The 26,245-nt window shown below is 49.9% G+C and overlaps 3 protein-coding genes and 1 long non-coding RNA gene across 6 annotated transcripts in view; 3 read left to right on the top strand and 1 right to left on the bottom strand.

Annotated features, from left to right (window-relative positions):
- ZNRF3 (zinc and ring finger 3) overlaps positions 1–15,707 on the top strand; it is a 60,833-nt gene extending 45,126 nt beyond the window's left edge. For all 3 annotated transcript variants that reach the window (XM_029921527.1, XM_029921529.1, XM_029921528.1), the window contains exons 2-8: positions 3,965–4,039; positions 4,462–4,593; positions 6,224–6,334; positions 7,274–7,441; positions 9,246–9,348; positions 10,099–11,880; positions 12,208–15,707. In XM_029921527.1, coding sequence (XP_029777387.1) covers positions 3,965–4,039; positions 4,462–4,593; positions 6,224–6,334; positions 7,274–7,441; positions 9,246–9,348; positions 10,099–11,880; positions 12,208–12,248 — 2,412 coding nt within the window. In that variant the 3' untranslated portion in view covers positions 12,249–15,707. The remainder of the gene's footprint in view (positions 1–3,964; positions 4,040–4,461; positions 4,594–6,223; positions 6,335–7,273; positions 7,442–9,245; positions 9,349–10,098; positions 11,881–12,207) is intronic.
- A 525-nt stretch (positions 15,708–16,232) lies between these two features.
- On the bottom strand, positions 16,233–18,763 carry C14H22orf31 (chromosome 14 C22orf31 homolog). The gene is made up of 3 exons (XM_029921530.1): positions 18,730–18,763; positions 17,639–18,088; positions 16,233–16,743 (listed from the first exon to the last, which is right to left on the bottom strand). The coding sequence occupies exons 1-3, from the start codon at positions 18,730–18,732 to the stop codon at positions 16,306–16,308; spliced, it is 891 nt and encodes a 296-aa protein (XP_029777390.1). The 5' UTR covers positions 18,733–18,763; the 3' UTR covers positions 16,233–16,305.
- Positions 18,764–18,882: 119 nt separating this feature from the next.
- The window catches only part of KREMEN1 (kringle containing transmembrane protein 1), a 69,093-nt gene continuing 61,730 nt past the window's right edge, over positions 18,883–26,245 (top strand). Inside the window, exons 1-2 of the mRNA XM_029921604.1 lie at positions 18,883–18,928; positions 19,107–19,178. Coding sequence (XP_029777464.1) covers positions 18,883–18,928; positions 19,107–19,178 — 118 coding nt within the window. The remainder of the gene's footprint in view (positions 18,929–19,106; positions 19,179–26,245) is intronic.
- Positions 19,337–24,900, top strand: LOC115277359. The gene is made up of 2 exons (XR_003902392.1): positions 19,337–19,783; positions 24,657–24,900. It is a non-coding gene; the product is annotated as an uncharacterized LOC115277359 (long non-coding RNA).

Genomic DNA, 26,245 nt, shown 5'->3' on the forward strand with positions numbered 1-26,245 from the left:
GTATCAGACACTGGGACCAGCACACAGATAAACAGCAGTGAGTCTGCTCAGGCGCTGCTGGGACTGACCAAGTCTGGGTGTGACGGCACAGGCTGGGGACAGTGCCAGATCCATTCCTGATTGGAATTCCTGAACTTAATTGAAACTAAAGCAGACTGGAGGCTTTGAGTTCTCCTACCCGCGAGGTGGTTAGTGGGACCGTTCTCATCAGAAAGCCTCATGCCCATGCGGAAATTCAAAACTCGAACATGTTGATAGGAGCACTTTCCTGGGGGGAACCACACCCACGTTCGGAGGGCAGCAGCCCGGGAGCACAGTCCCAGGCAGGCTCGCTTTTGTTCAGAATCGACATTTATCGAATAACCCTAAGAGGCTTGCATCACTGTTAACCATGGTAGGACGCTGTCTTCGGGGCTCGAAGCTTTGTACGTGAGAAAATGTAAGCGTGCACATGTTTGCACGTCTGATACTTGTCTCAGTGGCTATGGAGATTGTCTAGCCTTGGGTCTTGCAAGCCCTGGAGAGGTTAACAAAGGACCATGACAACCTTTTGTTCCACATTCTACCGCTGGGCTTCCAGTCACCTCCTGGCTGGTGTTGGCCTGTCCACACTGGTCAGGTCTTGCCTGACTGAGGCGGCAGAGGTGATGAAGGATGTTAAAGTAGCTGTGTGGGAGGGCAGAGGGAGGGCAAGCAAAGGGCCATAAAGGCAGGGAGGGCCTTCGGCTTCTTTGGGGAGGCCTTCCCAAGACTTCCCACCTGTTTCCTGCTGTTCACACCCTTCTCATGCTCTTCCATCCACGCCTGGCTGTGCACAGTTCAAGGGTAACTGCCCTCCCCAGCTGGAGCCCGGTTTACCTGTGACCTTTATCTAGCAACATCCACCAGGCTGCATTTCCCACCGTTTCTTTGAAACAGCCTTATCTCAGGTAGTTTTGTGACTTTATAGAGATAGGGTTTCTAGTGGTCACAAGACCACTAATCTCCCAATTATGTCATCTCATATCTGTGCTTTAGATTTGTTTTGAAACAATATTCTGGCCCAAGCTTGACTTGGTAAAATGATGAAATGATCTAAGCTGTGAAGACTGGTTCAGGAGGATGCCTCATCTATTTTTAAACTGAAAAATGTGGGGTGAGGGGGAAAGTGTGACCAAGTAGTGTTGTGTTTTCTTTGGGAATAGTATAATAAATGTGTTATTTTCTAAGTCTGGATTATTCGTGGCCTATTTTAAATCCCGAGCTGCCTCCTAATAGGCCGGTTCTCCACAGGATCCTAGGTTGACTCCCCTCCTGTCTAGTCCTGGCATGGGCCAGAAATACAACCTTATTTAAATAGAAGCTTCCATTAATTTTTAAAGTAAGTCAGCTGTGAGAATTATTTTCTCAAACAAAATATTTGTATGTGAATCCTGTGTATTAGCTTGGTTGTGTCTGAGTCAGTGAAATGGATCCATTACATGGGATTTAAGCACCTCATTCTTGACCTGATGTTTTTACTATAGAAACCGGGAAACCCTTCAACCCTCCTAGATTTTGTTGAAAATGCCTTTTTAAAAAGTACCTATCCCGAATGGGTCATGCCTCACCTCCAGATCCTTGAGGCTTCCACATTCCTGGGGAGCAGGGAAGCCAAGAAGCGTGAACAGCCACATGGCTGGAGCCCTGTGCCACCCCGGGTCCCACACCCTTTCATCAGCTGCCATCAGACTTTGCAGGTTCACCAGCATCAAAGCAGAAGGTGCTGGGTGCTCCTGATCAGGACGGAGCTCAATGCACGTTTCCCTCAGGTACTGGTTGATGTGCCTGATGGTGGAATGAAAGCCAAATAAAGGAACAAGAGGTCCTGTTGATTACCTCGTTTTCAGTGCTGTTCCTCGGGGTCCTTCCACATCGAGGGAAGAATTTGTGAAGGTGAGGGTATCACATGAGTAGAAGACGCAGTGCCTACTTCTAACTCTGGGGCCCACAGACTGTTGGCCACAGGCAAGGGAGTCTGTGCCCCTAAAGAGCCTTTGAAAGAAAGTGATGCCACCTGGCCGCAAACTTTCTCACTGTACCATCACGTCCTCTCTCTCTCTGGAAGCGGGCAGTAGGGCCACTGTAGCTGTTTCTTCATTGCTCTGGATAGTCCCCCGCCTCTCAGTTGAGTGGCCAAGATTGGGAACTGGAAGGGACCTTAGTCATAATAACATAGACTTCCTCCTCCTCTTACAGGTGGGGAAACTGAGACTGGTACAGAGAGAGATTCAGTGACTTGCCCACCATTGGCAGCTTGTCAGTGGCAGAGCTGGGAATAGCTCCCAAGAGCCACTCCCAACGACAGCCTGCTGGTGAGGCAATAGGGGTGGGATGGACAGGAGGTAGAGGGGACTTGAGCTACATGGAGTCTCAGTTCAACAAGGAAGAGCCCCCAGGGAAAGGACAGCTTCCGCAGCACAGCAGCCAGGGTGCCCCGGCTTGTTAAGTTGTGACGGACTTTGCAGGATCCCTGTGGAGTTCACAGTCCCGCTTCTGTGGTGCAGTATGGGGATTGTCTCAAAAAAGCTATGGGATAAGACTGCCCTCTAGTGGGCTTGTGAAGCCATTGGTCCAGCCACGTGCTCGGCTCTGCAGGGTCAGTGCTGCCTTCTCACGCTGCATCTGGGTAGTGACTGTTCCCTCAACACGAATTCCTTCCAGTCAAATTGTATTCTTTCTCAAGCACTCTGGCTCACAGAGACTTTCTTGATCTCTGAACACTAGCCATTATTCGCCCATCTTATAGGAGGTTTGGGGTTTTATTTTTGTTGTTGTTGCCCCCCCCCCCCTCCACATTAGGATCCGAAAAGCAGGGGTTATGTCTTAGGTCTTGCTCTTCCACAAGGTTTGTTGGGCTAGAAAAGAATCCTTTCCCTCAAAAAAGAATCCCACCAGGGTCTCCTGGGTGGCTCAGTCGGTTAAGCACTTGACCCTTGGTTTTGGCTCAGGTCATGATCTCACAGTTCAAGAGTTTGAGCCCCATACTGGTCTCTGTGCTGACAGCTTGGAGCCTGCTTGGGATCTCTCTCTCTCTCTCTCTCTCTCTCTCTCTCTCTCTCTCTCTCTCTCTCCTTCTCCCCCTCTCTCTCTAACCCTCCTCAGCTTGCTCTCTCTCTCTCTGTCTCTCTCAAAATAAAAATAATAATTAAAAAAATAATTCCACCACTTCACATTTGTTCCTAAAACATTCTCATCTCATCTCTCTCTGATCCTTAGTTCCCCAAGTGGATGAATCATCTGAATCCCTCAGAAAACTTCCAGAACTCAGTTTCCTGGGCCTTACTCCAGCCCTGCTGAATCAGTCTCTGTGGTTCGAGCCAGGAAATCTGCTTTACAAACTTCCCAAGTGGTTTTTGATGTGCAGCCAGGTTTGGCAGCCAACTTCTCTCAATCCCCATTTACAATTTTTTTTCTCGGAGCTTTTCCCTCTGACAGCATCTCCAGAGGTCTTCAGCTTATGTCAGTTATTAAAATCGACCATTTTGAGATCCCCTTGGAAATATCTCGTGTGCCTGTCTCACAGCAGCAGTGGGTGACGCGGGAACGAAGCAGGACCACAAGAGAAGGACCAGAGGCATTTACTTTGGTTGCCAGTGGCTCTGTGTTCATAGCAGAAGATCCTGAAACCAATACCTTCATGCTGACGGGGCAGGTTGTTGATTTGTTTTTAATGTTTGGCTGGATAGGGAGACAAAGGTTAATTCAGTACCCGGTTATCTATTTCTACCTATTCTAACTCTTCTGGTTCTCCGAATGCAGCCATACATTTTTTTTTTTTTAAGATGGGAAAGTTAAGGTTTCAGGAAGTTATTAGTGACTTGCCCAGAGTCACAGAAGTTGGTAACTGTCAGATTCTGCATTCGAACACAGGTCTGATTTCCCAGGCCAGCTTTGGAAAGGTCAGGGAGCAAGGATGCCAACCTGTTCTTTTTTTCCCTGCCAGGCCAAGCGGGCAGTGCAGCGGGGAGCCACTGCCGTCATCTTTGATGTATCGGAAAACCCAGAAGCTATTGACCAGGTAAACTCCTCAGGCCACGCGGCACCGTAGCCCCTGCCCAGAGAGAGCTGCCTCCTTCAGCCAGCTCGGTGTGTCACAGGGCCATCGCCCTCCTCTCAGGGCTTTGCACTTGCCCGCTCACTCTGGAGACCCATGTCTAGACATCATTCAGACCCCAAGGCAGGGAGAGGAGTGAAGAGCCAGGAGGTTGGTGGTTGGGAGGGGAGGGCATTTTTACAGACCCTTCTGGGCCTTCAGCCTGCCCAGGCCGTTCTAAAATGAGCATTGTTCTCAGCCTCACCCTTCCAGAAGCTCCAGGGCTGTCACGCTTGAGGACTTAGGGGATTTTCAAATGGTATCTGCTGTTCTTTTCCTTCAGCCTCGTGCACGCTCCTTCTTAAAGTAAACACGCCCTTTAACCAGCATGATCTTTTCGTCCTCAGCTAAACCAGGGCTCAGAAGACCCACTCAAGAGGCCGGTGGTGTACGTGAAGGGTGCAGACGCCATCAAGCTGATGAACATCGTCAACAAGCAGAAAGTAGCCCGAGCAAGGATTCAGCATCGCCCGCCTCGAGTGAGCCTGGCCCCTTCTCTGCTGCTCCCTGTGCCTTCATTCCCTTTGGGCTTTTGTTCCGATGTTCTTTCCATCTAACATGCTGACACAGCCTGTGTCCCTGCAGTTTAGATGAGGTAGAAGTCCTGAGGCCAAGGAGAAGTGTCAGCCCTCGAGTTCCTTTAAAGAGGATTTGAAAAGATCTTCCAGAAGTAGATGATTTGTGCTGAGGTGTCTCTGGTCTCTTCCACCAGTGTTCCCTCTTGCTAGCTTCCTCTCCTTCTTTCTCTTCCCTCCAGTCCCCCTCTGAAAGGCTGAGGAGGACTGAAGGAAGGAATGTCCAGCACCCAGCTTCACTTGTCCCCCGTCCTTCCTTTTGGCCCAGACTAGAGAAAAAGGCCTCTACTTCATTTTTCCCGGAGGATAAATGCATTTGAAAACTGCTTATCATATTTTTTTAGTTTGTTAATTTATTGAGAGAGAGAGAGAATGCATGTGTGCATGCATGGAGGAGGGGCAGAGAGAGGGGGGAAGAGAGAGAAAGAGAGAGAGAGAGAGAAAGAGAGAGAGAGAGAGAGAGAGAGAGAGAGAGACCCAAGTAGGCTCCATGCTCAGTGTGGAATGTGACACAGGGCTCAATCTCACGACCTTGAGTCATGACCTGAGCCAATGTCAAGAGTCAGACGCTCAACCGACTGAGCCGCCCAGGTGCCCCGAAAACCCCTAACTTATATTTGAGTCTGGAACACCTAGCTTTCAAGTGAGATTGAAGTTCATGACTTCTAGGTGGTCGATGAATAGCATTTAGGCTTCTCTTTGAGTATGTCAAAGAGCCACTGCTGGCCAGTAACCCTTCATTGGTATCTTTTGCCCAAACCTCAGACTGAAGATTCTAGGAACCTGGGACAGACACCTCCTATAGGGCTTATTTCCTTATCACAAATACTGAAATATTTACATATGGGATGACTCGTGTATGCACCAACTCTCTAGATACCAATTAGTAAAACCCTCCTCCTTTTGGTTAAACGCATGTCCTAGGTGAGGTGGCCTCGAGGCTGAAGAGGCCGTGTGCCACGAGGAAAATATAAGAACTCAGAGTTGAGGGGATTTGCAAAAGCACTGCCTTTGACGGCTTCTTTTTAAAGGAGAAAAGAGCACTTTGGTAAATGTGACTCATTGTAGTGGAAGCCGATATTTGTGGAAGCAGCATACAATTTTCTGAGTTGTTGTAAACCATTAATTATATGGTTAGTAATCACTGTTCCCTCAAAACATGACACTCACTCCTTTGTCCCATAAATATGATATTCGTGTTTATTCGGCTGGGCCTCTCCTACCAGTTACAGTGAACTCTGCGCTATTCCGCAGGGAGCGAGGCTTTGTGATGGGCGCTCTCTCAGCTGTGAGGAGGTCGGGCCTACTGCTTAGGCTCCCCCTAGCCACACCACGGGGTACCGCCTGGGCCTGGAGAGCACCCCATGTGTGTGCAGGTTAGCCCTGCACACACCCCAGGTGCCTCCTGCAAATGAGGGGAAACGCACCCGAGTTAGCCCCATCCCTACTACAACCAGCGCTGATACACAAGGCCATGTGCCCATCCCCAGGCCAAAGAGACGCATGACTCATCGTGTCTTGTGTTCTGTTCCAGCAACCCACCGAGTACTTCGACATGGGGATTTTCTTGGCATTCTTCGTCGTGGTCTCCTTGGTCTGCCTCATCCTCCTTGTCAAAATCAAGCTGAAGCAGCGGCGCAGTCAGGTAATACCTAAGAGCAGCTGGCCGGCGCAGATCCCTGCCGCCCTGTCACTAGTGAAAACCAGGGGCGGGGGACTGGGCTGTGCAGCTGGTTCCCAGTGACCTGCACACAGCAAAGACAGAGAAAAACGAGAGCAAAGCTTATCACCATATGTCTTCTGTTCCCAGAGGGCTGAGCCTTCGGAATGCTTCCAGTTAGGAGTTTTTCTCAAGAAATTTCTAAATATTAATGCAGAACTCTGGGGACCAGCAGTGTCCACATTATCCGGAAGCTTGGTAGAAATGCAGACTCTCAGGCCGCACCCCAGACCTGCTGAATCTGGATTTGCATCTTTCCAAGCTCTCTCTAGATGATTCTCCATAAACAGAGTAGCCATTCTTGCATCCCAGCCAGCACATCACTGTGCTCATAGGAAGGCAGGATTTGGGGGCAGAGGTTGATGCAGAGGGTAAGTGAAAATCTAGACTGTACCACGTGTACTGTGACAACTCAGGAGAGAGATGGTGGACGTTGGGCAGGCAATCTGGCGAGAGGTTCACTGACATCTCACAGAGTTAGGTGGCCAGCAGTGGCTGGGTTTGGTGAGCACCCACACGCCTTGTCTCATTTGCCCTCAGAACTTTCAGTGTGAAGAGGAGGAACTCTGGGTATAGAGCAGGTTAATAACTCAGGGTCTTGCAGAGTTGGCCAACCAATTGAAGTGTTTACTTCTGCTGATACTGCCACTTGGGTGAAGCTTGTGTTCAAATTGTTGACACTCAGGGGTCTGGAAGATCTGTGCTGCAGCAGTCTGAATTTTTAGTGCTTCTCAAAAGCCTCTTCTGGTCTGAGAGAAGACTAGCGTTAACACCTGTCCCCATGCATTAGATGCCATGGCCCTCAGGGCGACTGGCACTGTAATCCGTCCCAGACCCTAACACAGACCATATTCTGCCACACAGAATTCCATGAACAGGCTGGCCGTACAGGCTCTGGAGAAGATGGAAACCAGAAAGTTCAACTCCAAGAGCAAGGGACGCCGGGAGGGCAGCTGTGGGGCCCTGGACACGCTCAGCAGCAGCTCCACATCCGACTGTGCCATCTGCCTGGAGAAGTACATTGATGGAGAGGTAATGGCAGAGGTGGGGCCCGTCCTGGGTGGGGATGTGGTGGATAGGTCAGGAGAGGCACATGGGACCTGAAAGGACAGAGCCCCGTGTCCTTTTCCCACACCTTTGTAGGGACAGAAGGGCTTAAACGCCTAGTCTCGAGAGAGTGGCCTGAGACTGTCTAACCGCTTTTTGCCCCTGGAGGAGGGTGGCCACAATGCAGGGACACTCTCTCCAGAGGACCCATTTCCACTCACGTGACTTCAGAAGTTGATGAGAAATATATGCTAGGCCAGACAATGTCTGGTGTTAAGAACATTTACATGTATTAACATAATTTTATTTTATTTTTAATTTTTCCCTATTATTCTTTTTTATTTTGAGAGAGCAAGCACACATGAGCAAGGGAAGGGCAGGGAGAGGGAGGAGGGAGCGAGAGAATCCCAAGCGGGCTCTGCACTGCTAGAATGGAGCCTGAGCCGAAATCAAGTCAGGCACTTAACTGCCTGAGCCACCCAGGTGCCCCCTACATGTACTGACTTAATTTTAGAATTGCTTTTCTGGAAACTGAGACCTGATCTGAAGCAGATCTCTCCTGCAAAGCCCCGTGGAACACTGGGTGTTTTTACTTAGGAGACAAAGGGTGTGATGGCTACCTTTTTTCTTCTGACTTTTTATCCTGAAAGTGTCAGGCTTTCAGGAAAACTGCAATGAGTCCTTCAATGAGTGATACATCATTACCTAGAATAACCCTTTGTTAACACTGTGCCACGTTGGCTTAATCTCTCTCCAGACAGAGGCACCCAAACACGCACATTTTTGGGGGTGGGGAAGCAAACCACTTCAAAATCAGTTGCAGACATTTGATGCTACTTTAATGAAAGTGTTCTGCTCCCAGGTAGGCTACTGGATGAAAAAATGAGTTTTCACAGAGGCCTTGATATTAAGAGAACCTTGAATGGTCTTTTGATGCAGACTGCCTGCGTTCTAATCCTGAGCCAGGTCAAGTCGGGCAAGTGACTTCATTCTCTGCGCTGTGCTCAAGACATGAGCCTGAGCCGGACATGCAGTCACGGTGATCACAAAGGTTACATGAGAAAATGCAGGTAGAACTCTTTCCAAGATCAGACACAACATTAGGTATTAGCTTGAATATTACTGTGTTGAGCCAGTCAGAGAATGGAAAACAAAGTCATGTTAGCAAAGTTGGAGGGTGCTTTGGCTCAGGAATGCCAGAGGTGGTCCTGCCTCAGAAAACCCCATCACCTCCTCTCTCAGAGGCTGCTTTGTTATAAACCATGTACCTTCGAGTGAGTATTCAGGGTCCAGCAAAGAGAGGACAGGAGAGCTTTGCCTCTTGGCTGCTCTACCTGTCAATTACAAGTCCCAGGCACCTTCCTTTCTACTCATACCCAGTTGTTGTACCTAGAGGGAGCCATCATCCCAGAGATGCAAAGGTCTTGGGGGTAACCTAGCCCTCTCTCCACACCCCGGGCTGCGGAAGCTCTCGGCTTTAGTCTCCCCTCACTGGCAGCATAAACATGAGTGCCTTCCTCAGGCAACAAGAAAGGAGCTTGCTCCTGTGTGCTTCCTCCGTAAGCAATGAGGAGCGTGGTCAGGGCTTCTCCCTAGAACGCAAATGTGGGTGCCGACTCAAGGGCAGTGAGTCTGCCTGCAGCTGGAGATGGGGGTGGGTGAGGAGAAAGCCTCTGGCACTGGCATGTCAGACAGGGCTCCGTGGCCCATGCTAGACTCCTCAGGAAGAAGCATTTTGCCCTCCACCTGAGCCCTACCTTCAGGCTGTGTGTCCCCTCTCCCTCCCCAGGAGCTGCGGGTTATCCCCTGTACTCACCGCTTTCACCGGAAGTGCGTGGACCCGTGGCTGCTGCAGCACCACACCTGCCCCCACTGTCGGCATAACATCATAGGTAATTGTCACTTGCCCCTACTGTTGCTGAAGAGTCACTGTCCTTACCAAATGCCTAGCAAGAGTGTGACACATGCTGTAGACTGGTGAGCAAGCGTTGCCTTCAGGACCTGGAGGTGTGGGGACCTTGGGTTTCAGAGTGCACCAGCCCTCCGAGCCCTTAGGAGAGCCTGGCATGGAGAATGCCCCGAGGTCCCGTTTTGGCCTCTTCACATGAACCAGCCTCCTGACCTTGAGCAAGGCATCTGGCCTCTCTGGGCCTTAGGTCCACAATGTCTTTAGCAGAAATGACAGTGGTGATGCGCCCATGGCCAGGACCAGGGGGTTGTTCATAGCACCACGAGCAATGAAAGTGAGGTGGCGGGGTCACGGTTTGCTCCTGCGTCAGCTGTGGTATTGGATAAGGGGTGCGGAATGCCGGGCAGACTCCAGGGAGCTGTTTCTCTAAGAGGGAAAGTGCCTTCATCTTGGTAGCTTCACTGCTGTCTGCAAACCCCATGGTGTCTTTGTCAGGCAGGACTGAGGGGAGGTGGGACGCAGGCCCTTACCGGCGAGACCACCCTTCAAACAGAGAAGTGGGTCAGCCTCTGCCAGCGTGGCTGGATGTGCTGATGGCCTAGAAGGAGCCATCGTCATGAGACCGGTTGCATTGGCACGGGACCAGGCCTCCTGCTTCAGCCTCTGCCCTGGTTTACCCCTCTAGCCCCTTGTGCTCAGCTCTGCTGACTTTGTTTCCTCCGCCTCTCCCCAGAACAAAAGGGAAACGCAAGCACTGTGTGTGTGGAGACCAGCAACCTTGCACGCAGCCGGCAGCAGAGGGTAATCCTGCCAGTGCACTACCCCGGCCGAGTGCACAGGACCAATGCCATCCCCGCCTACCCTACCAGGACGAGCATGGACTCCCACGGGAACCCCGTCACACTGCTGACCGTGGACCGGCATGGGGAGCAGAGCCTCTATTCCCCACAGACCCCCACCTACATCCGCAGCTACCCGCCCCTGCACCTGGACCACGCCCTGGCCCCTCACCGCTGCGGCCTGGAGCACCGGGCCTACTCGCCAGCTCACCCCTTCCGCAGGCCCAAGTTCAGTGGCCGCAGCTTCTCCAAGGCAGCTTGCTTCTCCCAGTATGAGACCATGTACCAACACTACTACTTCCAGGGCCTCAGCTACCCTGAGCAGGAGGGCCAGGCTCCCCAAGGCCTCTCTCCCAGGGGCCCGTCCCGTGCCTTCCCCCCGAGCGGCAACGGTGGTGGTGGTGGTGGTGGTGGTGGTGGTGGCAGCGGCAGCTTGCTGTTCCCCACCGTGGTGCACATGGCCCCGCCCTCCCACCTGGAGAGCGGCAGCACGTCCAGCTTCAGCTGCTACCATGGCCACCGCTCGGTGTGCAGTGGCTACCTGGCCGACTGCCCGGGCAGCGACAGCAGCAGCAGCAGCAGCTCTGGCCAGTGCCACTGCTCCTCCAGCGACTCCGTGGTGGACTGCACCGAGGTCAGCAACCAGGGCGTGTACGGGAGCTGCTCAACCTTCCGCAGCTCCCTCAGCAGCGACTACGACCCCTTCATCTACCGCAGCCGGAGTCCCTGTCACACCAGTGATGTTGGGGGCTCAGGTGGCTCAGGCCGGGGGCCTGTCGTGTGCCTTGAGGGCTCCCCACACCCAGAGGAGCTCTTAGCAGCCCAAGGTGTGGGGCGGGGAGAGCCGTGGCCCGTCCCTGCCTCTCCCTCGGGGGACCAGCTGTCCACCTGCAGCCTGGAAATGAACTACAGCAGCAACTCCTCCCTGGAGCACAGGGGGCCCGCCAGCTCTACCTCAGAAGTGGGGCTCGAGGCTTCTCCCGGGGCTGCCCCGGACCTCAGGAGGACCTGGAAGGGGGGCCGTGAGGGGCTGTCTTGTGCCTGCTGCTGCGAGCCCCAGCCCTCCTCGCTGGAGCCCGGTGCAGGAGTGGCAGGGGGCAACATGCCCCTCCGGGGCCCCCTCCCCTTTGAGGCCTGTGGCCCCACGGGTGGGGAGTCACAGCCCGGAAGCTCCCAGGGCCTGTACGGTCTTCACCCAGACCATTTGGCCAGGACAGATGGGATGAAATATGAGGGCCTGCCCTGCTGCTTCTATGAAGAGAAGCAGGTGGCCCATGGTGGCGGAGGGGGCAGTGGCTGCTACACTGAGGACTGCTCGGTGAGCGTGCAGTACACGCTGGCCCAGGAGCTCCCGCCCAGCTGCCACTCAGGGGCCCGGGACCTGAGCCAGCGCATCCCCATCATTCCAGAGGATGTGGACTGTGACTTAGGCCTGCCCTCAGACTGCCAAGGGACCCGTGGCCTCAGCCCCTGGGGTGGGACCCTGGGCCCGGACGCCCTGCGGCCCCACAGAGGCCTGGGAGCATCCCAGGAAGAAGAGCCGGTTCTCTGCTGCCAGGCTAGGGCACCGCTCTCACCTGCCTGCCCTCCGGAGGGGGCAGAGGCCAACAGAGCCAGCTTCCTCGGTGCCCCCCAGGACACTCAGGAGTCCAGCACCACAGCCACTGAGGCCGCAGGTGAGAACAGAAGAGGACGTTAGGCCAGAGTTGGGATGTGGTGTGTTCATTCTTCCTAAGGCCTTCCAGAAGTGTCTGCACCTCCAGGGTGCAGGGAGGCTGACTGTCTAGGAGGCACCTGTGCCCCCAGCAGCATGAGGACCTCTCTGCAAAGGAGCTCTGCTTCAGCTCTTTGCTATATAACACAGTCTGTCCAGTATTCCTGAGAACCTGTCACACGCTGGCCATGGGCACCCAAGTCCCTTGTCTGGTCCTTGTGTGTTGTGCCCAGGGCCTCCACCGCCTGTTCTGCTCCTGATGATTTTTCTCTCTCTCTCTCTCTCCCAGGACAGAGATCTCACCCAGCAGATGGCGGCCCGGCAGCCTGAGCTCAGAAGGAACTCTTGCGTGGAAATGGGGACTATGTAGAGACTCCGAGCTCTGACTTCCTTCGGAAAAAAAAAGAAAAAAAATTTTTTTAGCTTTGACAAACACACAAAAGTGGTAATAAAGAGAGCCCTCCTTCTCAACCCAAAATGTGAGCCACCTGTGGCAAATCACCCCTACCCCCACCCCCCATTAACAAACCAACAGACAAAATTCTCTGAGTCTTTTGCCTCTTTTGATAACATGGTATTCTGTTTTGTAAAGTGTGTGTGCTTGGGGTTCTGAGGTGTGTGGGATTGAGTTCTCTGCTTTGTTTTTTTAAGATATTATATGTAAATGTAAAGTTATTTAAATATATATTTTAAAGAACCCTAACTACCAACTTTTGCTGAAAAAAAAAAATATCACTGCTGCATTAATTGAACCACATCATGTGTAGATACTGTTGTCTCCCCAGAGGGGGCTCAGGCCTTTGAAAAGCTCAGGGCTACACCTGCCTTAGAAAATGAACCAGAAACTTGAAGTAAAGCTAGTTGATATGGGTACAAACTCTGAGGAACAATGCAATCAATGCTGCCTCTTTCTTTCTTGTGGCAAATCCCAACATACAAAGTTTCGGGTCTTCTCAGAAGCCATGCCTCTCCAGCCCACACCTTTAGGCAGCTGATGGAAACAGCTAGGAACAGGGCGGAAGGTCTGCAGCACTGAGGAGCTGGGACAAGCCATTGCTACACAAAGCCCCAGGGTGACAGGGACAATTCAGCCCAGTGTTCTCAGTCTGTTCCTTTGGGTCAGTGTCTTAGGTAAAAGGACAGAGTTCACAATCCTGAACTTGGGCTTCCTGCCGCTGGCTGCAGAAATGGTTAAAGGGGTGTGTGGGGACAAACACCCGGGGAGAATATAGTTTTTGCGGCCTTAGTGGGGCAGAGAGTGTCCCAGAGAAGGAATACAGGGTGCTGGAGCGTGCCTGCCTGGGCACAGCCAGCGTCCTTGGGCTGCCTTCCTGGAGACTCCGCAGGGTCAGCACCGAGCTCCATTTGAATGATACGTGTCCCGTCCCATTTCCCTCTTGGAAGCTCGCTTCAGGGTCATTCAGCCCTCTGCCTCGCGGCTGAAATTGCTCATCTCGCCTGCAAATGTCTACTATCCTTTCTACCTAATGCACTATTATGTATTGATCCTCCATGAGACAGAGAAAAGACTATCAGATAGTTTAGACCCAAAGGGTAGGTCTTTGTATATTTTTCCAGCTTTTTGCTGTTCGTGTTTTTAAGAGGGAGAGTTTTAAAACCCAAACCATTTTTTTAAGATGTTTCCAGTTGTAAAAGGGAGAATCTATTTAAAGCTATTTCAGATCAGGGATTGTCATCCTTTTTGTCCAATGAACTTCTTGTTCTTAAGGAAGTTTTTTGTTGTTGTTTTGGAGGGTTTTTTGTTGCTTTTTTTTTTAGAAGAAACTAATCACATTAGTGCTTGTGTGCACTAATTCCTCTGGTCACTTTTATTCATTTATTGTCATCTGAAATGCTCATTGGCAGAATAGGGACCTCACAACCTAGCCTCTCTGCACCCCCCCCCCAGAGTGGGGAAATAAAGACTGCCCTGGGTTGCCATCCTCGGTGACGAAGGCTCCAGTAAGACAGGGGAAGTCAACCCAAAGTCCAGAAGAGAACGTTTTGACTGAGACTCTCACAGTATCCCAATCCTTTTTTTTTTTTTTTTTTAACTTAGCTGGTGATGATGAAATTTACCTAGGAAATTTGTAGCCAGATTTTGACAGAAATTCCAACAACTGACGGAGCCATTTGCCATTTTGGAACTGACCGAGGGGAGATGTATCTTCCAGCCCCTGAGGTACAGTCCCTTGGGGGCTGCCTCCCCCCCCCCCCCATCCCGGGCTGGTGCCCAGCACACCTGTTGGCGAGGGTGTGGGAAGCGCCTAAGCTGTTGACATGTGATCCTGGCCGCCTTTATTTCTCGGGCCAGGAGCAGCAGCTGCCCGACACAGCTTGCATTGCACGGTTTTAGGGAAGGGGTGGGGGGTATGGCTTCTAATGTGGATTGCAAAAACCAGCTTCTCATTGTTGAGATTTTCTTGTTGTTTGTGGTTTTGTTTTTTGTTTTATTTTTAATGCCTTTGAGTGCATACTCTTTGTCTGAAACCATACCCCCAATTGGTTTTCTTTAGCCCTGCCTGCAAAACTACTCCTCAACGGCCTTAAAGCAATAAAGAGATGAGTAGCTAATGTGGCTTCCACGGGGCTTATTAACATAAATGTGTCCGATTTTCATTTGGAAGAGCAATAATTACAGATGGCAAAAAGAAACATTTGATTGTTATAGTTTACAGGGTGGGTGGTAGAAGCAGGAGAATGAAATTTTAAAACTTCAAATATCAGCCATTGTCTTAAATTTGTGTTGGCCCACCAGACACGGACGTCCCTGGAATGTAGTAGCAACCCAACTCTATCGCCTAGGCATTCAAATTAAAAGGAATGTCTTCTTCGAACTTGTAAGACTCTAATAATCATGACAAGCACCTTTGTCGGTGGCCTCTCAGTGGCATGTCAGGGTCATATAGCCTTGGAAACTGGGAACATCACATTTTCCATTGAGAATCACCCCCCTTAGCCAAAATAGGACTGTTAGGCCTGGTCTCCTGGCCCAGCGCTGCGTATGGGACAGCCAGGTAAACTGAAGAGTTCTGGAACCAGTTAAAAATGGTCTTCTTATCAACAAGGTACCTCTTTGTAATCACAGCCTCAGTGTGCTGGCTCTGACTCAGTCTCTCCCGCCTCTCTTGAACCCAAGCCATTTTACAAAGCCCGATCTGCTGTCCCACCGCTCAGACCCTCCTCCCTTACGTGCTGCTAGTTTCTACTCAAAGCTCATGCATGACTAATGCTTTTAAAATGAGGTCTAAAAAATAATTACTAATCAAGAGTATTATTTTTTAAACAGACCTGCCTTTTTTTACTCTTTATATAAACTCTATTGTGTTGGTCTAACAAGACACTATTTTAAAATGTTTTTTTTAACTTCTCCCATAGCACTTAAAAGATATTTTGTAAAGACTTTGCTGTAAAGATTTTGTAATAAAATGGTCTAAGGGCTCCTTCTCCGACATTACCATTTTTTAAAAATGTTTTAAAGGCTAGAAAACAACTTATGTATATTCTGTATATGTATAGCAGCACATTTCATTTATGGAAATATGTTCTCAGAATATTTATTTACTAATATATTTATCTTAAGCCATGTCTTATGTTGAGAGTGTGACATTGTTGGAATAATCATTGAAAATGACTAACATGAGGCCCTGTAAATACATGATAATTGCACACAGATTTTACATATTTGCCGACCAAAAATGATTTAAAACAAGTTGTAGTCTTCTATGGTTTTGTAACAAATTGTACAAATGACTGTAAAAAAAATACAATTTTATCAAGTACGTGTTACATGTTGTCATTGCTCTATTGGGTAAAGGCCTACAGATTCTACCAAGGAGAGGCTTACATGAAGCAGCGCCTTTAACTTCACCTTGTTCATGGGAGACCGGTGTGACTTCCTGTCCTGTTACCACAGAGGTCAGTTTGTTGGGCACTGGGGTGCTGTCATGAAAGCATCTGATAGAGAGTATGTAGGATTGTGTCCTGGAGGTGGTAGCAGGTTTTCTGCTCTGCGCTACATGTAGAGAGTGAAGGAAACGGCAGCCCACTTTAAAAAATAAGGAACATGGGGCTGGATATAAACTGTTGACTTCCTCTGCCTAGCCTTCTCCTACCTGGAAGACCGAGAGAGCCCACAAACCCCTATTAAGGAAAGGAGGCTTGTAGGGAAAGGATGCCACACATGTAGCCCTCAAGATGACCTCATCATGAGAGCGGAGAGGGGCCATCAGCAGGAAATTAATCTCAGACCCATTCATCTTGTGTCCCAGGGAGGGAGGGAGTTACTAATTTGTAAAGCACTCTGAGATTATGTGGAAGGTGTGAAGTGGTGTTTATTTTTTCAGACCTCTAGCAGAGAGTGTCCTAAGCCCGTGAGCTCCTGTTCCTATTTCTCTCTCTTTAACCTGGGCCATTTCTTGGGCACAGGCTCCTTGTGGACTTCGAGCTCCTTCCTGCCAGGCACTGGGACCTGAGCACCTCCAGGACTGGCGGCCTGGCTGTACAGAGCCTCCCAGAGCTTTTGTTTGATGGCCTTGCCCAGCTCCAAGCTGTACTTCTTGGGGGTCCCGGAAGGCTTCCACAGCATCGGCTCAACCACAGAGTGGTACAGAACCCTGTAACCCTCTGTGGGGAGGCCGTGGATGGTCAGCTTGTCCTCGGACAACTGCTGTCTCTGTCTGGGTTCAGGAAGCAGCTCTTGGCCCTTCCAGGCCGCTGTCCCAATGTTCCGGGGTAATGCTTGGGTGGCAGCCACATGTTCGGCATATCTGTTCTCAAGATCTTGGCAGACTGTTACTTTTTTCTCCTTTGAACTTTCTTTACTCTAGCCAGGAAGAAAGCAGAGAAGTCAAAGCTAAAACTTGAGAAGGGAGCTCAGAATACTTATCTGGGATTTGTGTCCCAGAGTCTTGGTTACAGCCACAACCAACATTTGTCTAGTGTGTTCTAGTTTACTGCATTCCCTCATGTATGCCACTACGTGTGTTCCCCCATAAGCCTGTAAGGGCAGCAGGAGATGGTTTGAAAAGCAAGGAAACTGGAATTGGTTTGCCCAAGGCCACAGAGAAGGTTAATAACCATCATGTCATCTATTGAATGCCATGCAGGATGCTAAGCATTTACTCTTTGCACTGTTTTAGCTTAATCCTCATGAAACCCTATGGGGGAAGGTCCATCATTCCCCATTTTATAGATGACGAAGACGCAGGCAGAAAGAGGCTAAGCCCACGGTTCTGCTCAGTTATACTTAGAGCTGGGATTTAAAGCCAGACAGCTTAGCTCCAGGGTGCACTCTGAGCTCTTCTAGCCCCACGGACTGATGGACCTCTTTTGAGGCCAGGGTCTCCAGGTGGAAGTTCACAGCAAGATCTACGGCTCACCTCCGGTGTTTGGGGGAATTTGCCTAATGGTGCTACCCATATCCTGGCTCTTCCCACCCTTCTTATCCCTTTGCATCAAGATCCTTTTGCCTGTGCTTATGAAAGCCACTTCATCCTCCTATAGAACTAGGCAGGGTGTAAACAGCATGAGCCCAGATCTGGTACACTCTACTATAGCATGCTGCTGCCCGCACCACTGCCCCCCACCACCCACAGTCCTGCCTTTAACTTTAGGATTTCCTTCACTCTGTATAAATCACTTAAGCATTAAGTGTTCCCTAGCTTATGTTTCCCTGTTCCTATTCCATCCCCTTTCCTCCATCACCAACCACCATGTACCTTGCTGACGCCTTCTGCAGGCCTCCTGAGCCTCAGTGAGCCTGGGTGCTGCTCCACTGGCTGTTTGCCCTTAGAACTGAAGGAGTTTCTTACCCCGCCCCGCTGCATGGCTTTTGTTGCTGAATTGTCCTTGGGCTTCAATCCTTTTGAGGGCTTTGCTTCTCCAATCTTGCGTGGTCCTGGGCAACACTGATGCTTAAGTTGTCGCCTGAGCACCAGCTTAATCAGGGAGAATGAACTAGCAATTAATGGACTCTTTACAACTTCCCAAGAAGAGGTGCTACCGGGTGCTGGGGTACTGATGTTCTGCTTTGCACACATTCTGGTTGTCCAGATGTTCGTGAGAGCTGGTGAGTCCACATAGTAGTCCTGAAGCCTGGTGTTCAGTAGGATGGACTGACGGAGCCCATAGGTGGGGATGTTGGGGTCTCGTCTCACATAGATTGGATGCTAGAATTATAAGGGGAGAAAAAGGAATAAAAAAAGACTAGTTCCCAAGCAGAGATGAGAAGGTCCACTTTGGCAAAGTATTAACATCTTTTTATACATTATTTCTTCTATACAGCTCTTAGAAATCTTTCTATCCATCTGGTCTCCTGCTCATCAAAGCCTTTTGTACCAAGTAGAGGAACAAGGTCACAATGATATTCAGGCTCTCAAAGAACATAGCAATGCTTGTTCTCGAAGCTGGAAGTGGAGGTGTGGGGAGCACTTACGAGGAGTCAGAGACAATTCCTGTCTACTGGAAAGCTTAGGGAACCGTGGCAGGGAAGGGATGGAGATGAGATCACTCAAGATTTCTACTAGGAACTGTAGTCACCCCTCCACCACGCCGCAACGCAGATATGACAACAGGTAAAGTTCTGCCAAACCCTAAATATACCTTCTAACGAGACCGCCACGGGCCAAGCAAAGCTGCTTAAGAGATACTGGGGTCTATAAAGGCAAAAGCACAAAGTAAATGATGCTGACCTCCATCTCCTGGGACCAGCCAAGAACAAGAGAACAATTTGGATAGATTAGAAACACACACTTAAAAGAAACCTGGCCTTCTAAGAAATGTCATTGATAAGAAAATAAAATCACCTTACCATTGTTTTGGTTGCCTTAAATTTTATTTTATCTAGCTTAGTAGGGGGAAGAAATATTTCCTTTTCCCTTTTTCTCTTTTGCTTTTTTGTTGTTGTTGTTTTGCTTTGTTTTGTTTTAATATTTCTAGTCACCTGTCTTTCTCTGCCTCAGTCATGTATGAGCAATTTGCAGTTTGTTCAGATTTTGGCTCACACGCAGGCAAGTATTTGTGATGTCACTTTGGTTTGTGATGTGGATGTGGGTGGGTGTTACATCATCAGATTTTATAGTTAAATTAGGCTATAAGAAGTTCTATTTTGTTGTGCTTGCAGCTTCGGGAACTTGTGAAGCTCCCATTCCCCGCCCCCCCCCCCAAGGGCTTGGGTGAACTAGTAAGATCCGAATGTTCTTAAGAAGCCTGCGTTGCATGCAACGTTGTCAAATACGCAGACCATATTTGTGGATCCAGGTAGGGAGATAGATCCTTACATGTGCAAAAGTGGCCGTCTCCATGCACATAAAGAAGGTACTGTTACATTTTCCGAAGTGCTGCCAAGGTTAGGGACCAGAAATGAAGGAACACGTTCCTGCAGCCCTGGGCACTTCTCCCTACATGTCTCTCCCCAGGAGACTACACGGTTTCTGGAATGTGGTTTTATTTTACATCCCATGGCAAATTCAGCAATTAGAGCTGTTAGCAGTGTCAAGGGCTTGAACCAGGAACACAGACGCCTCTTCCTGGTAACTCAGGCAGTGCCTCACTCCTTATCAGGTGCTCGTCCTGCTGGCGATTCCGAGTTTTTATACACCAAATGCCAAAGGAGGCTCCCTCCTGAGGGGGAGGAGAGGGAAATAATGGAAAAACAGAGTATGCATCTGGCAGGGGCTCCTGGAATCGCATGTGTTGCCTGTTTCATTTTTTGTGTTGTCCCTGGAGTGAATCAAAGTCTGCAGGCAGACCGCACCTCAGGCCGCGGTGGAACCACCTCCAGGCCAAAAGCATCTGGACCCACAGACGCTTTGGAGGACAATGGGGCCCATTCATTGGTGAGCCCTGGCCTCACCTCCCGAGAGGTGGGTCAGTTTTAGAGCAGGGCGTTGGCAAGGGTTTGTCTTTGGGAAGGGTTTGTGAATGTCTCGAGACTGGGCAGGCAAGCATCCCTTCAAAGCTGGTGAATCCCAGAGAGGGGGCACAGGCGCTTGGGCTGCTGTCTGCCTTTGCTCTGTGTGACAGGGACAGGAGGGAAATGTTGGCCAAGAAAGGAATTCTAGGAGTAGCTCTTCTGTTTCTCTTCTCTTCTTCCCCGTCTTGAGGTTGGCCTTCCCACACCTCCTCTTTCCAGATACTCATCTGTTGTATTTATTTTCCTAGGCCTTTGCTCAATGGCCAAGTGACAGTGCTCTGACTCTGAGGAGTGTACTGAATCTCCTTCTGCTGGCCCAGAGCTGTTCACATAGATGGCAGCTGATACACACACTTACTCCCATCAAATTCTGCCTCCTCTCCCTTCCGTGTAACTCACTTCCATGGACTCTTCCCCAGGAGGTAATCTCCAGGCTTCTTAGAACTAACCAAGGGTAATGCGGCCTGCGCTATTTCTCCTATATCAGTAAAATTTGTATTTATTGAATGCTTGCCATAGGCCAGGCACTGTTCTAGACACTTCACAAGCATGATCTCATGAAATGCTACCAACAGTCTTATGAGTTTGGGCACTGTTGCCATCCCTACATTACAGATGAAGAAACTGAGGCACAAGCTGCTCAAGAGCCATGACCCAGACCCCAGTGAAGGGAACCACCAACGGCTAGACTCAATCAAGGTCTACACCATCCTTGCTCTTAACCACTCAAATCACTGACATGCTTTGTATCTCATCTGGTCAGCCCATCCCTGGGCCCAGTTCTAGTCCTATCTGTGACATGAGACCTTCTCTGGCCTCAGGAGTTGGTCTGCCCGAGTTGACATCACAGAACCATCTCTCAACAGGCAAATGAATTTACATCTCTGAACCTACTTTCCGCTGTGAAATGAGGATAGTAACAGTGCCTACTGCAGGATCATGTGAGGATGAAAGGGGACAAAGTGTGTGAAGCACTTGGTATGGCTCCTTGCTTATAGGAGGCACTCAATGTTCTCATTGACATTATTACTGGCACCCATTCACCCATCTGACCCTTTCCTGAGCCCCTGTTGCCCATTGTCTGAGGCACATAACCCAACATTTGATCTTCATCTTGGGTCCTTCATGAGGCCAAGCAATAAGCCTCCTGAAGTGGGGAATGTTTCTGATCCGACTTGGGTATCATGACATTTCTTTTCCCATGGTCCACCTGTGCTAACTGAGGCACCTGGGTGGCTCAGTCGGTTAAGTGTCCTACTCTTAATTTTTTTTGATAATGTTTCTTTATTTTTGAGAGACATAGAGTGTGAGCAGGGGAAGGGCAGAGAGAGAGGGAGATACAGAATCCAAAGCAGACTCCAGGTTCTGAGCTGTCAACCCAGAGTCTGATGCAGGGCTCGAACCCAAGAGCCATGATGAGATCATGACCTGAGCCCAAGTCAGACACTTAACTAGCTGAGCCACCTAGGCACCCCAAGCGTCCGACTCTTGATTTCAGCTCAGGTCATGATCTCATGGTGTGTGGGGTCTAGTCTTGTGGCTGGATCTGCACTGACATCACGAAGCCTGCTTGGGATTTTCTCTCCCCTTCTCTCTCTGCCTTTCCCCGCTCACACTCTCTCGCTTGCGCTCTCTCTCAAAATCAATAAATAAACATTAAAAAAAAAAGTGTCAGATTCCTCGACCTCACAGGAGTGGTGTATTTACAGGAGCCGCATTTCCCTCCTGTTGTGGGAGTTGTCCAGAATATCTCATGCCTCATTAGATGGCAAGGAAAAAGGTACCTGAGGATAATCTAAGGAAAGTGACTAGTCTTTAACTGAGAATGTTCCATGGAAGGATATGTTCAGAATGAAAAGACTATTTGGTCCAGGGTCCTGAAACTATGGCAAAAGTTTCCATCATTGGTACCAACACTCGCTCCAGAGAACCTGGAATTGAGGCAGTAGGGCTTCCCTGGTCTTCAGTTTGATTCTCCAGCGAACCCTTTTATTCTGCTGAGATCAGTCTAAATAGCCTTTATTTTCCATTGATCATTTGGAGCTGTACTTCCTGACTTATCTAAAACCACCACCCCTATTTGGAAACATATCTGATGCTTGGCCAAGCTCTTCTCACTGTATTTTTAGCTCCCATAATCTTTTTTCTTTCTTTTTTCCTTGACTGCTACCTTTCTTCTCTTTGATTTCTTTTTGTTCCTATTCTCCTTCTGGAGGGTCCATTAATAAAGAGGAGATTGAGCCAATTCATAATTACTCTCGTCTTCCCTCTTTCCCCCATCCCCAAAGTCTAGTGGAATTTACTTGTTTTTAATTTCCTCAGAAGATGTTTTCCTTTTAACACCCAAGCAGTAAACTTCCACACCCATATGGGAATGTATCTGAGGTTCGTGATGTAGAAGGTTTAGGAAAGAAGAGAAAAACTTTGGATGAGAGAATTTGAAAAGATTCCTGAACCATGATGCAAACTCTGAGGAACAGTGATTTAAACCACATGTGCTGAACATGCACCTATCATGGGCCAAGTATGTAAAATAAGGGTGCCCTGCCCACCCTGTCACCCCTTCCCACTGGACTCAGTTCTCAGATGTGGCCACCTGGATGCCACACAGACACCTCACTGCTCAAAACAAAATTCCTTCACTTCTCTAGCCCCGTTAGAACAAGCAAAACCACAACTTCTCTAGGATTTCCCATCGCTAGTTTTCCAACCCAGAAACCCGAGACAGGATCAGTAACAGTATGGTGCTGAGCCGAGCCAGAGGCTAAAGATCCTGTTTTTATTTAAAAGTTTGATATTTTGGGGGGCCCGGATGGTTCACTTGGTTGAGTGTCCACCTCTTGATTTTGGCTCAGGTTATGATCTCATGGTTCTCTGTCTCTCAAAGTAAATAAATGACCTTTAAATAATAAAATAAAATTTTGATATTTTGTTCATCATGACCTTTGGGGCACTCACTTATAATTTTAAAGATATTGCATTGAAATAATGCTTATGAAATGTTTTTAATATATTTTACAATATATTAAATAATATTTATTTATTTATCTTGATTACTGAGTTTTGTGGGCTTCCTCAAGATTTTATGCCTGAGGTGATCACCTGACTTGCCTCACCGTAATCCTGACCCTGGACCACTCAGTGTTTTCTTCGTGTTGTTTTTGATATATATATATTTTTTACATTTATTTATCTTTGAGAGACAGAGAGAGACAGAGCATGAACAGGTGAAGGGCAGAGAGAGAAAGAGACACAGAATCCAAAGCAGGCCCTAGGCTCTGAGCTAGTGGTCAGCACAGAGCCCTATGTGGGGTTTGAGCCCACGAATTGCGAGATCATGACCTGAGCCAAAGTCGGATGCTCAACCGACTGAGCCACCCAGGCGCCCCTGGACCATTCAATGTTTGTTGCCAGAACCCAATAAGGACAAGTAGGCAATTCACAAAGGAGATTAGGAATGTAGTCCTGGAGTCTGTCTGCCTGGGTTCAAAGCCCAGCTCTACCACTATGTGACCTTTGGACAAGGCATTCAACCTTCTCTGAGGAGGTTGGTAAGGGTGCCTCTCTCATAGGGCTACTGAGAACATTCTGTGAAATGTGAGAGCAAGCACTGTACCCTGCCTAGACTTTAGCGAAGTCCTCAGTAAAAGTTTCCTATTATGATTAGTATCGGGCTCCTAATCCAGTGCTCTCTCCACAACATGATGACTTTTGAGCAGAAATCATCCCAACTGGAGTTTCAGAGGTACCAGGATCACCTAAACTCCACCAGCTGAGCCCTCCCAGCTTCTTGGCAAATCCTGCTGCCCTCAGAGGAATTGAAGGGTTTGACTGCGAAGCACAAGCAGGCAAGCAGACAGACACCAACATTTTCCTGGAGGCCCAGGGGCTACAGTCAATGTTTTCACTCTTTCCATGAAATAAATCCGCAAAGCGACAGACATGTGGAGCATTGAAATGGATATCTCTGGCTGTTTCTTGCCAGGGGCCAGGACCACGTAACTGAGCAAAAGACCTTGTGCTGTTAATTGCCCTGACCTAGACCCGGTAGACTATATTTTTAGCCTCTGTGCACTGTTTCCATCACCTGTGCTGGGCTTTAAGCTACAAAAGAGGGGAGGGAGGCCTGGGGAAGGCTACGGGGATGTTTCTCATAGCAGCCAGTGGGGGCAGGGGCTTGCCCACTATTTCTGAGTTCTGTTGTATAAGCCAGCCTCAAGGGCGTGCAACTGGGTAGCAACACAGTGTCCCCAACCTTAGAAGGGTCCCACACTTGATTTAATGCTCTGCTGTAGCCATCCTGAAATTCTTAATCATTTTGAACAAGGAGCCCCTCATTTTCATTTCTGGGCCCTTAAATCACATAGCCCGTTCTGGTTGTAGGCAAGGCTGGGACGCCCTCTGCCTGGGAGCCGTCCTGCGGCACGGCAGGACAAGCTGAAGCTACTCTCATGAGGCATAAATCCTCAGACTTGGCCACATAAACCTTGTTTTGAACCCCTTGTCTGCGCCTTTCTATTTCCTCAGGAACCACGACTAGATGCCAAAGAACCTCGTAAAGTGTGTCCCGCTTTGCTAAAATGTTTCCTTGCATTCGATTTAAAACAGTGTACAGACCATTCTCCATCAACATCATTTTCTTCTCTCTGTAGTACTTTGTGCTCTCTGAAATTCACATTATTTCCAGGACCAGTGTCATCTGGTTGGTGCTCTGGGTGTGTTCCTCACTGAATATTTGTTGAATGGAGGAAGGATCACCTTTAATGAGTGTCTGTTCCTGCAGATGGTTTCACCTGCATGTTCTCCTATCATTCTCATTCCAGGTGCTCCCCTGCCTACACCTTTGTGGATGCGAGTTAGAGGTGAAGAGTTCGCAGGTGCTGCCTGAGGAGGTGGTTTTGAAGGTGGAAAGGGTCCAAGATGGCAGAGAGGAGAGGATTAGGTGGGAGACACCAGATGGGATGTGAAGGACGAGAGAGTTGGGCACTGGATGGGGGTGGGAGGTCCCCTCGCTCCATTGAGGAGCCCAGGGAATCCTTGAACTCGGGAATGAGACAGTGAAAACAATGAGTGAACAAGATTCTTCTTGCCATGGCTCTGAGTCCTGTGGGTGGAGAGGGACCAAGATTGAGAGGCCTCGTGGGAGGTACCTGCGCCTTCGGGGCCCGGCCCAGGAAACAGCTGGGGAGCTGGTTGCGGGGAGGCGGACCATGGAACTGGACGAGGGGGCGCAAGGGCTGCCGAACCTCAGGCGGGCGCGGGAGCCCAAACCAGCTCTGGGCGCGGCGAGTCGGCGCACGAGGGCAGACGCTCCAGCTCCTGCCGCCGCGCAGGGCGCAGGCCAGCACTTGCAAGCCCGGGACCAGGGACTTGAAAGCGGTGGGTGCGCCGCCCAGACCTGCCCCGCGGGGCGTCACCGCGGCGCTTCAGGCGGGAGCAGAAGGAAAATCTCCTCTGCCTGGGGGAGTGCGGGGGAGGAGAGAGGCCTGGGACAGACCCAGAGCGCAGCGGGGGAAGACCTTGCGGGCTGGAGGGGGGTGGGGGAGCAAAGGGCCTGCCACGCAGGGGCCGTTAAGCAAGCCACGCGCTCTCCGAGCCCCAGCTTCCTAGCCTGTTCAAGAGAGCACCATTGCCCCATCCACTTCCAGACCCTCTCTGTATTGGGCGCTTTACTTTCTTCTATCTCATCTAATCTTGCGAAAGAAAGCCTTGTATTATTCCCATTTTGAGGATGACTGAGGCTCACACAGAGCAGGAAACTTGCCCCAGTTAACAAAGGATGTGCGATAGTATTCCGAAACCGTATGCTGCCCCTTTTGTGGCTGCAAGAACTTGGATTGTGGAAGGAACTCAGTACTTATTAAGCTCCTTCTGTGCGCGTGTAAAAGTTTCCACGCATGGCCTCACTTAGTACAACCGTTTTGGGAGTATTTGCTACTAACGCCCCCATTTAACAGATGAAGAAATTGAGGTAAAAGAGCTATTTTTTTCCTTTAAACCTGCCCGAGGTCTTACAGGTGACCTTGTGGGAAGGTGAAACCACTACGATGAACCAAATAGGGAAAATAGGTCTGCAAACCTCTATTCTCATTACTACCGCTGCGGTCAAGCCCGCGAGTGGGTCAAGACCGGAGTGAGGGTGGAGCAAGGCTCATTGGGCGCCAGGCCCACTTCAGCCCAGCCAAAGCTCTTCGTTGGGACTCGGAGGCGGGGCCCATGGCCCCGCCCTTCACCTGCTGGCCCCGCCCATAGTTCGGACCAATGAAGTGCCCTGCGGGGGAGGGCCCAGGTGAGGACGGGGTGTGTGGGCGGGGCCTGGTGCGTGAGTGGCAGGCGCGGCGCGCGCTCCGGGAGGGGAGGGCGTGCGCAGTCGGCTCCTCCCCTCGGGCCTCGCGGCAGAGTCGGGCGGGCC

The sequence above is a fragment of the Suricata suricatta genome, chromosome 14 (genome assembly GCF_006229205.1).
Source record: "Suricata suricatta isolate VVHF042 chromosome 14, meerkat_22Aug2017_6uvM2_HiC, whole genome shotgun sequence".
Taxonomy (NCBI): Eukaryota; Metazoa; Chordata; class Mammalia; order Carnivora; family Herpestidae; genus Suricata; species Suricata suricatta.